The 13,382-nt window shown below is 37.4% G+C and overlaps 1 protein-coding gene across 2 annotated transcripts in view; it reads right to left on the bottom strand.

Moving 5' to 3' along the window:
• The window catches only part of LOC113065447 (low-density lipoprotein receptor-related protein 1), a 100,357-nt gene that overhangs the window by 72,938 nt on the left and 14,037 nt on the right, over positions 1-13,382 (bottom strand). For both annotated transcript variants that reach the window (XM_026236688.1, XM_026236687.1), the window contains exon 2: positions 7,224-7,346. In XM_026236688.1, coding sequence (XP_026092473.1) covers positions 7,224-7,346 — 123 coding nt within the window. The remainder of the gene's footprint in view (positions 1-7,223; positions 7,347-13,382) is intronic.

Here is a 13,382-nt window from a genome sequence, read left to right as displayed (position 1 = left end):
GTAAGAAGAATAAATGAATAAATATTTACGGATAAAATCAATATATATTTATTGGAACTGAAACACATTTATGCAAATAGACCTTGGTTAAGACACCAGACCTGTGGGCATAGTAAGATAATCTTAAAGATAACATAAATGATAAAACAATATAAAATGTTATGATTTTATGATTCATAGGCAAGATAAATGTTCAAGTTTGGCAATAAAAGAAGCTATAATAATGTTTTTATTGTGCTTTACAATGTCCTCTTTGTTTTCCAGAAGTTCAAGAGCATACAAACATAAAATATTTATTAACAAAATGTCCACATACACTTCACTGTATTGTTTTCTGGCAAGAATTTCTTAAGAATGGTAAGAATAAAAGAATTTGGAAATGTGACATGCCATCATATTTGATTTAATAATTATTAGATTGCATGGTTCGTAGTAACATTATAACAAAGCTTAGCATTTTATATAGCACTTCAATATGCAGAAATAAACAAACTAATCTTTAGCTGAAACAAAAGCCTTGACTCAATCAGTCTACCGACAAATCTCGTGAGGGACAAAACTAGTTATCCATCTTTTGCCTTTCTCTGCAGGTCACATGTCTTGATGACCTTCTCTCAATCCTATCAATCGTTGTAAATGACACGGACAGATATCAGTCTCCTCAGAGGCGGCTGTGGGTGGTAACAGCCTTACACAAGTGCAAATTACACAGAATAATCACTCCTCCTCACCCATTCAATCAAAGAGTCTAAAACAGCATCTGAATGTAAAAAGACAGCATTTACATACTCAAATGCATGTGGCCCCACGCTGAGCGTTCTCCTTTCCCCAGAGCTTTCTGGAACAAGACTGCTGATTTATCAATACATTATACAACCAATACCATTATACAACCAATACCATTATACAACCAATAAATGGTTCAGTTGGTGTCTCCTTCATAATAATTAAAAAAAAGAAAAACACAAACACACACACACACACACACACACACACACACACACATGAACATTTCTTCCATGGACTAAACCTGCCCCACGCAGATGAAAGATTTTCATCTAAAGCATTTTTGTGTACATCTGGTCCTGTTTTCTGCTCTGACCACAGTCATGCTGGCCATAAAAGCATTCTGTGATATTCTACACACACACACACACAAAAAAAAACAGCATTCTTATTGTAGATGGAATTACATAAATAAAAAACAGACATTTCTAATGAAAACCGTATCCTCCCGCGGATTGCAAAATGATTAGCTAAAAGATCTTGTAATGTGTAACCTATTTAGTGCCTGAGTAACAATCCTACAACATTTTGTGATGCATGTTGTTAAAAAATAACCATACACTGTAAAAATGCTATAGTAAAAATCTGTTATTTGGTTTACAGTAAGTTCTCTTAATCTATACGGTCAAAAACTGTAATAGTGTTATACTAGGACTACTTCACTATTAAATGTACAGATTTTGTCAAAAATAACTGTAAGAACAATTCTTCTTATAATTGACAGTAAAAGTAACATTTCCACACTGTAAAACCAACCACAACTTGGTGAAATTAAATGAAATGAGTTAATTTCACTCAAATAATAATGAAAGTTCATTGGGCTTAACTGAAATAAGTTCTGTAATGTTGTCTCAAAATGTTTTTGTAATGAGGTGAACTTAAAATGATTGTGTTTTCTAGTTCCCAGCATGCTTTGCATCAGATATAAGGAAAATAAATGTAAAGATTAAGTGTTATTTTGTGTGTTTTTACACAAGATTAACATAGCAAGACTTGAGTTAGTACTTAAATGTTGTGTTATGTTAGGATTAACATAGCTTTCTGTTACGTTGGTTCTGTAGTATTACCACTGTGGTGAAGAGTAGAGCCTGTGGTTAGGTTAAGGATGAACATTAAAACTTAATGACTATAGATACTGCATGTTGTTTGACTAATTACATGAGTCTTTTTGGTAACTACATTATTACATGCCAGTGTACTGTTGCTAACTAGCACTTATCTATTAAGGTCTGAATGAATGTACTGTTAATGGAAGAAAGTTGTATATAATTATAATTGTGATGAGTGGGGTGTGATCATGGAAGCAAGGCTTGGCTCCCATGGCTCTCAGTCCCGCCCCACTTGTCATAAAATTGGTAATCTCGCGGTTAATTGTTACATCCCTAGTAAACGGAGATTAAATAAGAAAAGATACTAATTACTAGCAATAAGACAAAAAGACACAGTAGAACAAATAAAGAAGAAATGCTATATACATTGTATAGTAATAAAATGTATAAAAACATGCATATTCTTCACTGTGTAAATTAAATATATGTCTATTCTTACTAAAGTAACAAAAGTGATCTAGTCAATAGCTGTGAAAGATTTTCTCTCTTTTGTTGTTTGATTAACATGACAGACAGCAAAAATATTAGACTGCCGTCACTTTAAGGCAGGGACACACCAAGCCAATGGTGGCTAGTTTGTTTGGGGTGTTCCATTCGTCGGCTCTCATCGGCGGCAGCTTGATCCAATTCAACATGTTGGGTCACCGAGAGTGAGAAGTATGTTCAGTTTAGCGCATTAGTCAGTGTCTGAGAATTAAAGCGAAAGTGATGAAGGCGGTACAGACAGAAGGCTGTTTAAATGTTACGTGATCTTTCCCAATCATTCTTATACGCGAATGTTTTCATAAAAACATGAGATGCTTAAAATTACTGACGTTATCAAAGTTACTTTCAAAATTTTGCATGCAAGCACTACTTTGTTTACGTTTCGAACATCTGCGTTTACCTTGTGTATCTTTGTTTAGTTTTCTCCTTTTGAATAATGAATATATACTATTGATAGCTGCTGATATGAACTGCTCGTTGCTCTCATGCATGCGCAGAATGCACGTGTTAGTTTGCCATTGGCTGTAGTCTGTCCAGTGTGTTCGAGTGCAGCTTTTCGGTCCGATGCAGCCGATGCGAGGTGACACCACCATCGGCTTTCATCGCCGCTAGTTCTTTAAAGTCCCGGGCCTGGATCAAATATACTGTTTATCAATTGTAGCTATACTGGCTATCAATTTTTACATATCATATCATATATCTGTTACAGATCTGTTTTCGATCTCCGCTGTTTGCTTTCACTTTATACCTAAATTACTGTGATTACAACGATACTTGTGAAGACGGGAATTTGACATGTATTGAACCACATGTATTTAATTTATTTGTATTTAACCGGCAAAAACAATCTCTGTTCAAGAGTCTTGAGCTCTATGAGCATTGTCTTCGTATGTATGCGCTTCTCTGACAGCCTCAGAAACATTTAGAACAAATGAATTCTCTTTCGCTGCAGATAACATTTCAATGGATTAATGCACGCTGTCTGAGAAGATGACTCACAAGGGTTTGGAACACAGTTGAAATTTAAAATTAAAGGCAAAGAAGCCACAAATGAGAGAGGAGAAAAGAACAAAAAGTCACAAAGAGAATTTGATATCTAATTTTGCGTATTTGAGAACGCCTGGGAAAGATGAGTCTGCTGAGCTCCACGGACGTGCAACGTGATGACCAGACATAGCCAGACTGTGAGAGTGTCTTTACCTAGGGTAACTGCAGCTTAGGTAAGACACCTGGGAACAGTCATGCAATTAAGACACAAGTCTAAATGAAAACGCTGCACGACTCACTTTGATATACTTCTAATGCTGGCTCAGTGCTTCCACATACTAAGGACGGGCACCAGCAGCCACATATAGAAATACCAATTATCAAACAAGACCAGTTTATAAAAATGTTTAATTTCACACTAATAAAATAACATAAAACAACTAAACACATAAGGTCTTTTTGCACCGCCGTAACCTTTTCATAGTACCAGAACTAATTGTGGAACCACCAACTTTTGGGCATTTTCACACCGCTGGAACTAGGTGCGATTTTAGTGCCAGACTGGCTTTTTCTAATGACATTGCCTTCTACCAGCTTACGTCACGTCCTAGTACATCCTGTCAGAGCGAATGCAACCCTTTAAATGGTAATGGGAAAAGGTTGGTGCAAAATCGTACCAGTACTTTAGTACTGTACATTTAGTTTTGGAACTAAAGCGGTGTAAAAGGCTCTATACATGCCAAAAAGGGGCCTTTTTACTATACTGTACACTACTGGTCAAAAGATTGGAATAATATATTTTTTTAAAGAAGTGTCTTATGCTCACCAATGCTGCATTTATACCATCAAAAACAGAATAAAAACAGTAATATTGTATATAAAAAAATAATACAATTTAAAATACCTAGTTTATATTTGAATATATTTTAAAATATGGTCACAAAAATGTTACACGATACTACATAAATCATTCTAATATGCTGATTTGGTGCTTAAAACAAATATATATATATATATATATATATATATATATATATATATATATATATATATATATATATATATATATATATATATATATATATATATATTTTATCATCAGTGCTGGAAAACAGAAATATTTTTGTATATTTAGCAGAAAAAATTGTCTTCAACAATGCTAGTAATAATAAAGCACCATTATTAACAACTGATAATTACTGAGCACCAAATCAGCATATAATTATTTCAGAAGGATCCCATGACTATGAAGACTGGAGTAATGACTGCTGAAAATTCAGCTTTGCCATCATAGGAATACATTTCTTTTTTTTAAACATATTAAAATAGAAAATTAATAATATTTTAACAATATTACCTTTTTACTGTAGAGCAAAATACATTTTTAAAAACTGAAATTATTCCAAACTTTTGACCATTAGTCTATACTCAGATACTATTAGCAATAATAAAAAGCATGTTGGTAAAATTAACTGTAATTAAAATTGTGAAAATAATAACTATTACTACTACTACATATATTATTAATATATATAAAAAACACATTTTAACAGTGTCTAATAATTGAGCAGACAAAATGACCAACCTCAATATTCATCTCTAATGCATCAGTTCCATAAACAAGCGTTACCTTCACATTTAGAGATGCATGCAATAATAAACTTTTACAACAGGTGCATTAGAAATTGTGATCGATGACGTCCCCAAACCCTTCTCAATCTTCTCTATTTATTGAAAGAGAGAGAGAACGAGTCAAAAGGAGTTCCTTAGTGCTCTTGTCTCTTATTTCAGTGCTTTTCCAATAAAATACTGACCTACTTAAAGATATAAACAAGCCCTACGCTGGGCTCCAGGTCCGTTGAAATCTCTGATTTACACCCAAAGAGAAAGGAAACAAAAGAGTGAAGGAGCAGAAAGGAGTGCAAGATTTATTTGCTCTGGCAGCATGGCACTTTTGGAAACTCAGTCTGTTAATTAGAAATGAACCTGAACTAGAGAACGACCTTCAAACACACAGCACACCTTCGTAGCACAACAAGACAAGTCTCAACTGAACCCTGAGCAACAGCCACCAGACTTAGGTCTGAATGAGTGTGTTTGCGTTTCAAAACCAGAAGAATTGATAAACAGGTTTCTGCAACCTATCTCATTATATCTCTTCAATGGCGTTACATCCGGCAGACCCCGCCTAGTGACTTCACAAAGCCTCTAAAAACAAATCAACAGTTAAGACCAGGATTAGACGTGATACTCACTGTGCGATTTACTGGCATTCTCGTTTGAAATGCTGACAGCCGGCACTGGCCTTTCTCTTGAAGTTAAAGTGTTGAAAATGGCTTTAAGAAAGAGGATTAAGTGTGTAATGTGTGTAATTGGTAGAAACAGATAATGATGAATTCAGAAGGTCAGAGTTTCCATCTAATGAAAAGCCCCTTTGTGTGTTCAGCCAAACTGCATTAGTGGCATTGAGATGATATTAGTGGTGCTCTTTGAGCGACAGATGGTGGGATGGAAGCAGAAAGTTTATTTGTGGGCAGAAAACTCTTTGATGTTTACATGCTTTGAGCACCTTGTTCTCAAATGCCCAGGAGCTATGTAAGATGTCCAAATGACAGGCCAGTTATTTTAAGGAGTCCCATGTGAAATTTTTCATCATAGTCCATAAACTACAGCTGGACATTTCACATAATTATTTTGGCAGAGGCTTGATGAAACTTACCAAAAGGAACCATGGTATATGAATATGTTAATCATTTGACAACACAGAACACTGTGTACTCAAGCACCATGGTATTAAAACCAGATAACTTGAATGTACCATGGTATTACCACAGTCATTTTTATTATTATTATTTTATTTTTTTTGCAAGGGGAGCTGGTATTCTGTTATTCATTTTACTGAATGGTGCTTACAAAAAAAAAAAGTACCATGGTATTACCATGGATTTTTGGACATCATAGTAATAGATGCAGATGTGTAAACAGACAAACTATGGATGAAACCTGTTATTACTACCCTATTTTTAAAGCATACATTTAAACAAATTTAAAACAGTATTACCATGACATATAACAGTGTGTCAGCCAAAGTACTTTTTGTAAGGAGCGCGGAGGGACATGAAAAGCCAAACATCAAAGCTAAATAAAAAGCATCAAGAAAGAGAAGCTTACAATTACAATAAATGAGTGTAATATAGAAAGGGTAAATGAAGAAAAACCATTAGATGTAAACACAGACTAGCATACTCAGCAAAGAAAGGATGTTTGCAGTTTGAAAGGATGAAAAGGCTCTGCAATTACAACTCAGAAGGTCATATGTAAACACTTTACAAGCTCTGTCTGTTCTCCTGCTGGACAGTAAAGGACTTCCCAAATGCTTATGGTAGAACCATCATGGCCACCAGCTGTGAGGGTGTCTGGCTTGTGTGACAGATGTAAAGTGAGGTATGGTACAACTGGGTTCATTAGGTCGTCTGCATGTACGGAAACATTTAGGAGCCGGTCAGTGTTAAATAAAAAGACCCGGCTCCTGTTTTTTTGAGTTTGAGGTGAGCTCACACACACAGATCACTTGCCTGGACAGGACTGTGTGCAGTCAGCCAGACTAAACAGAGCAGTTTAATTAGTGCCATCGCTCAGAAGAGACACAGAGTCTTTAACCCCCATGTGCTACTCCACTCAATGCAACAGATCACACAGTCACAGTCTTGAGATACATTTTTAAGCTATTTTTAACTTGTACACATGCACAAATACATTCCTTACACTTTATCTGGTTTCAATTTATACAGTCAAAACATTTTAACATTTCATTTCATAGGTATCTGATGAGATGGATAAAAATGGTTTACTCACAGATATCTGTGGCTTCATCAGAGCCGTCGGGACAGTCTTTCTCTCCATCACAGCGCCAGCCTTTGGAGATGCAGGTCACCTGATCTTTACACACAAACTGCTTCGGACTGCATGTCTTTGGAGCTGGAAAAGAGAAATAAACTGTAAGTGTGAAATGCATCCCTCAGATGAATTAATTTAACAACATTTGGTCAGTCTGATGCTTTTACTTTCCACTTGCCGAAAGATTTTGAGTAAAACTACGTAAAATGATTTAATTTTAGAAATTGTGCACAATCCACTTTAAACCTAGGTTTTTTCAAAAACTAAGAAATGCTTTGACAAAATGAATAAGCAATACCCCAAATATGATCTCAAACATAAGGAAAGTTGCAAAATATAAACATGTTTACAAGTAGTCTCAGACTTTTGTGCTTTATATTTTACTATAAAGAAAACTAGCAAAATCAGTCATCATCCAGCATCCTGTCTAGATATCAGCCAATGAACAACCCTTATTGGTCAACCACTAAATGCTTCAGCAATAATATATCACATTTTTGTTAAAGGGGACATCTAGATGTACCACTTATGAAATAAGCAAATACCTCAGTGACCGGCAACTTTGACAAGACAAAACTTTTAGAAGAAAAACTTTGTGGATGTGGCCACAGACTTTGCTGAAACTACCATTCCTCATTCCAAAGATTCTGGTTTCAACTCAGAAACACATCCAGGTCATGCTAAGTTCACAACTGTGCTTTATATTCCAAGACAACTCATTCTGCTGTAATATTAACCCACTTATTTCAGCATAGGTGCTGTTATGTTGGTTTATTTCCCAAGTGCTACCCACAAAAAGTGGTTTTCTTTTGCCCTTTATAACCTGAGAGATGTTTTGGATAGAGGTCTTCTCATTACCGGCGGTAGGGCGAATTATGCGTCAGTTCATTCAAACTCCGGGGAGCCCGGCAATCAGGGGAGTATCTTTGCTCAGTCAGTCTGATAAGATTGTTGAGGTAAACCGCAGAACCACCTCAGGAGTGTGGGTAATCTGGCCCTGCCCCACTGATGACACTGGTCCACTCAGCCATTAGTCAGAGATCCTCTGCTAAATTGCTGATGTAATGAAACCATTCTCAGTCTGTCCATCCTCCGGCAAAACACTGCATCTGCGATACCTTCTGTGTGAGCGCCTCACAACTGACCACAAGCCTTTTCAAAATACATATATATATATACACCTAAAACATAAAAAAAATCTATAAACTGTCTAGATTTGACGCATTTAAAGGGGGGGGTGAAATGCTCGTTTTCACTCAATATCCTGTTAATCTTGAGTACCTATAGAGTAGTACTGCATCCTTCATAACTCCAAAAAGTCTTTAGTTTTATTATATTCATAAGAGAAAGATAGTCTGTACCGATTTTTCCCGGAAAAACACGACCGACTGGAGGCGTGACGTGTGGGTGGAGCTAAAGAATCACGAGCGCCAGTAGGCTTTTGAGTTGAGAGCTTTTGGAAGCTGACATTACCTTGAGGAAACAACCATCATCCCAAACAAACCATGGCTAACAGTCAGATTCAGCGTATATTTATGATCCAGAATCAGATCCCGAGGCTGAAACTGAACGCGAGCAGCAGCAGCAACGACTCGCTCCGAGCGGGGCTCGAACCCGGGTCTCCGATGGGAGGCGGACGCACTAACAAGGAGGCAGAGATATTTGAAGCAGTTTTACTCACCGCCTGCGGTTCCAACACACGATCGTGACCCTTTTTCGTTGGGATTGCATCATCCTTAAGAAATAAACGATACGCAAATCCGTCGTCAAACTGGGCCTTGCTTGTAAAACAAGCATCTTCGAAATGCAGGGGAACAAACACAAACACTTGCACAGCTCCTTTGATGCTCTGTAAAAATAAACTCCATCCACTGGTCCCTTAATGCTGTTTTTTCTTTGGTAATCTGTGCAGAGTTGTCTTGCCCTGGCAACCAAAAACATTTCGCGACGCTCTTGCTCTGATCAGTGATTGTCCGTGCTCAGCCTCTCATTGCTCTGCTATACGGGAGCGCGCGCTCTTCCGGGAGAAGTGCCCTTAGCACCCATATAAGGAAATTCCGCTCCATCTAACGTCACACAGAGCCATACTCGAAAAAAACTTTCCGAAACTTGTGACAAACCGGAAGGAGTATTTTTGAAACTTTGTCCATGTTTAGCATGGGAATCCAACTCTTTAACAGTTTAAAAAACTCAGTATGCATGAAATAGCATTTCACCCCCCCTTAAAAAAAAATTACTGTATCTCTTCCAAACATTTTCATTTATATTTAGCTAAATATTGACGCATACTGAATAGGGATGCTCACTCGGTTTATTTTTCTGATTGACAACTGCTACTTGTATTAAAATAATAAAATAGTATTAAATAAAAATACAAACAAATATATATATATATATATATATATATATATATATATATATATATATATATATATATATATATATATATATACATATACATGACAACTGCAACTTTATTATTCAGTATTAATCAGTCTAAATTTTTACTTTTGGTTAACGGTTAAACGGTCAAAAGGGCATGCCTAATACTAAATATGTGAGTATGTGTTTATTACTTAAACATTTTAACCCATGAAAAACTCCACACAAAGACATAAGAGGAAACCAAATGGTCAAAAATAAAATCATATTAAAATATGGGATATTCACAAAGTTGTGTGACTATTATTATAGCCCAGTTTGTGCTGATTACAGTGATATTAGACATTACCCATTTAGATATTTATAAGAAACTGAAAAAAGCACAAATATCAGGACTTGACAAAACTTCTCCAGGCCCCAAAAATACTCTTAGACTCCAGAGGGTTAAATCAACAAAACAAAAAGACCAAACACAACACAGGTGACCATACAGTGGGATATCATGGCTTAAAGGCATACTTTTTGATCTTAATAATTTTAATCAGTCATTGTTTTGCCAAAACAGTACAAAGACTGTAGTGGTTGTACGCTTTCTCTCAAGTAGAAGTTAAGTACAGAAGAGGACTGATTGTGATTCTCCACAGGACTTTCCCTCTCTAACACTTACCTCTCTGCACACTTGGCAGGAGGAGAGGTGTTTTGGGAAAGGGAACCAGAGAAAAACTGCAAGGGGGAGAGGATGTGACTGCAATCACAAGAAAGAAGGGAGATGTGCATAGTCATGTTTCTGTACATTATTGAAAGTGTTGAGGAAGCTGGGCCACTGCCTCCATTCTTACACCATCACTTCCCAAACTTTCTCCAAGTACTGTCGTTTGATGGAAGATGATATCCCCATAGACATGATGGAGCATAATAGAGACAAAGTGGGTTATATTATGAATGGTCTAGAGAAATGTGGATATTGGTGTATTCTTGTCTTTAGATTTGTTCCAAAACATACTGAGTTGCCCTCTAAAGCAGCTTCCTAATTCAAATGGAAGGAACTAATTTGGACATTTTTTGTAGATTGCTGACCCATCCCTTACACCTTAAACCTACCCAATAACACCAAACCTGTCCCTAACCTTACCCATATTCCAACTCAATAGCAGTAAAAGTGTTTTGCAATACAATATGAACACAATAAGTACACTGTACTTATTTTTTGATGTAAGTGCATAGTAGTTAAGGGCACTTAATATAAAGTGGGGCCAATTGCCTAATTTCATTTGAAATGAAATTTTTTACCAATTATTTTCAGTACTACATAGAAAAACTATACATCATATTTCTTTTGACTTGTCAGCCATCTTGGATGGGCATTCACAGAAGACACTTTCTAGCATTCAAGTACAGCTCTATGTAGGCCTGTCACGAGAATTAAAGGGTTAGTTCACCCAAAAATGAAAATTCAGTTCATTGCGCTTTCATTTCTCATCTGTGTGCAATGACTTATGTTGCTTCAAGCACATCATTCTGCACTCGAGGTGCGCATAAGCACTGGGACTCCTTGTTGCTTCAAGTGCACCATTCTGCACCCTGGATGTGCATAAGAGCGTTGTGACACTATGGTTGAAGCGTTACACATTATCAAAGTTTTGCACATCAGCTTTCAGATGATGTATAAATCTCAATTTTAAAAAGAATTCCATGATCACATACATATTCTAAGGAAAAAAGCTGCTAAAAGCATCTGAAAGTTGCTAAATCTAGCGTTTAAGTCAAAATTTCATAATCATGACAGCCCTAGCTATAGGGAGTACAAAGTATGGCTAAAGGAAACATTTAACATCAGTCTAGCTAATCCTCACAAAAAAATTAATTTTTTTTACAAATAGACACAAGAAAGCGTCCTCTGTGAATAACCCCTTATAATCTGGCCAATAAAAACAGATCTCCAATGAGACTAGCTATACCACACTCAAAACAAGCACTTAAGGCCTTGCTGTGAGTTCTCCTTCAGGACCGCTCCAAGGATCCAATAAACACAATGCATGTCGACATCCAGGATTTTTCATCTCTTCCCAAACAAACTTGCAGAACTAGGCTTTGTTCCAGTGCACCAGTTAAACTCTCAGATATCCGGTCAGCAGTATTAGGAGGATGATGGATACAAATTGGAAAGTGCATATAAAACTTTACAAGCCCCAAATAGACATTCAGGAGAGAGAGCTTCGAAAATATGGAGAACAGTTGGTGAAGAAGACATGTAGATCCTGTAGATTATACATAAAATCACCAATCACCAACAATTATGGCCAAAAAAAACAGAAAGGTAATAAAAACATCATCAAAGTAGTCCATGTGCAACGGAGGGTCAGTTAGAATTTGTTGAAGCATCGAAAATGCATTTTGATCTAAAAATAACAAAAAATTTTATTCAGCATTGTCTTCTCTTCCGGGTCTGTTGTGAGTGCGATCACAACACTGCTGACGTATGACGCTGCTGACGTGTTATCTTTTTTATTGGGTGCACCAGAAAACGTCAACAGCGTCAAACGTAAGCAGCATCGTGAACGCGCTCACAACAGACACAGAAAAGAAGACAACTGGATCTCGCAGCACGGTTGCATCTGTGCAGTAACAGTATCGCGAAATCAACTTTGGCTCGGAAATGCAACAGAAATGGAAGAACCTATAGCCCCTTTCACACTGCACGTCGGACCCGCAATATTCCCGTAACATTGCCTGGTCGCCTTCTGTGTGAAAGCAACCACGTCCCGGAATTAATTACCGAATCGAACCCGGGTCGGGGACATAGTAACATTGCGGTAATCGATCCGGAACGAGCGCTGTGTGAACAAAAGCCAGATCTAATTCCGTATCGATGTGATGACGTGCGTTATCGCGCGACTTTTTTTACCGGCTGTTTTGAAGGAAGATCAACATTCGCGACGAAAACATATGTGCAAACTGTAATGAAGCAGAGATCAGTTAGTTCCTCACTTTCCGCGCTGACGCAGAGATCGTTTGCTTGCTTCAGTTAAAGTATAACGTGCCAAGCGTTGTCGACTCGTACATTACACGTCACGCGCTGATGTCACGTGTCGTTACGGGATCTTCAAGGGTTGTGTGTGAAAGCACGCACATATACCGGGTCATCACTGGCAGTGTGAAAGTGCCAAATCTAGTGACCAGGGAACAATTACAGGAACACTTTACCCCTGTATTTGCCGGAATGGCAGTGTGAAAGGGGCTTGTGAGTTGGTCAACGTGGTGGTTATGCCAGTGCGACCGCTCACAAAAATTAGTTGCACCGGCAGAAAATTTTTTTGCAAAATGCAACCATTTGGTCACAGTCTGGAGCCCTGAACAATCAACAGTATTCATTAAGAGAAGAGTGTTAGAAGACAACATGTTGAACACTCTGCATTCCTGAGTTCTAAACTTTCAACCAGACTAGGGCATTCTCAGCACTCAGGCCACCGACTGTACATAAAACATGACAGTAAACACATGCAGCATCTAAACTTAACACAAGATCACACAGCAGCAGCGAGCAACCACAAAGAGGAGAGTCTGTGACTCTAATTGGAGGTTTTGGGGTCACTGGGGGGAACCGAGTACACAGGCAACTTTTCCCACAGAGCTTGCCTTCATTCAAAGCACACAAATATTTCAGACAGAGATGTTGATTGTTAATTCAGACCTGTTTTTTTTTCAAACACACAGCCAAACTACTCACAAGTTTTT

The sequence above is a fragment of the Carassius auratus genome, chromosome 48 (genome assembly GCF_003368295.1).
Source record: "Carassius auratus strain Wakin chromosome 48, ASM336829v1, whole genome shotgun sequence".
Lineage (NCBI taxonomy): Eukaryota > Metazoa > Chordata > Actinopteri > Cypriniformes > Cyprinidae > Carassius > Carassius auratus.
This window is presented reverse-complemented; position numbering and strand designations above follow the sequence as displayed.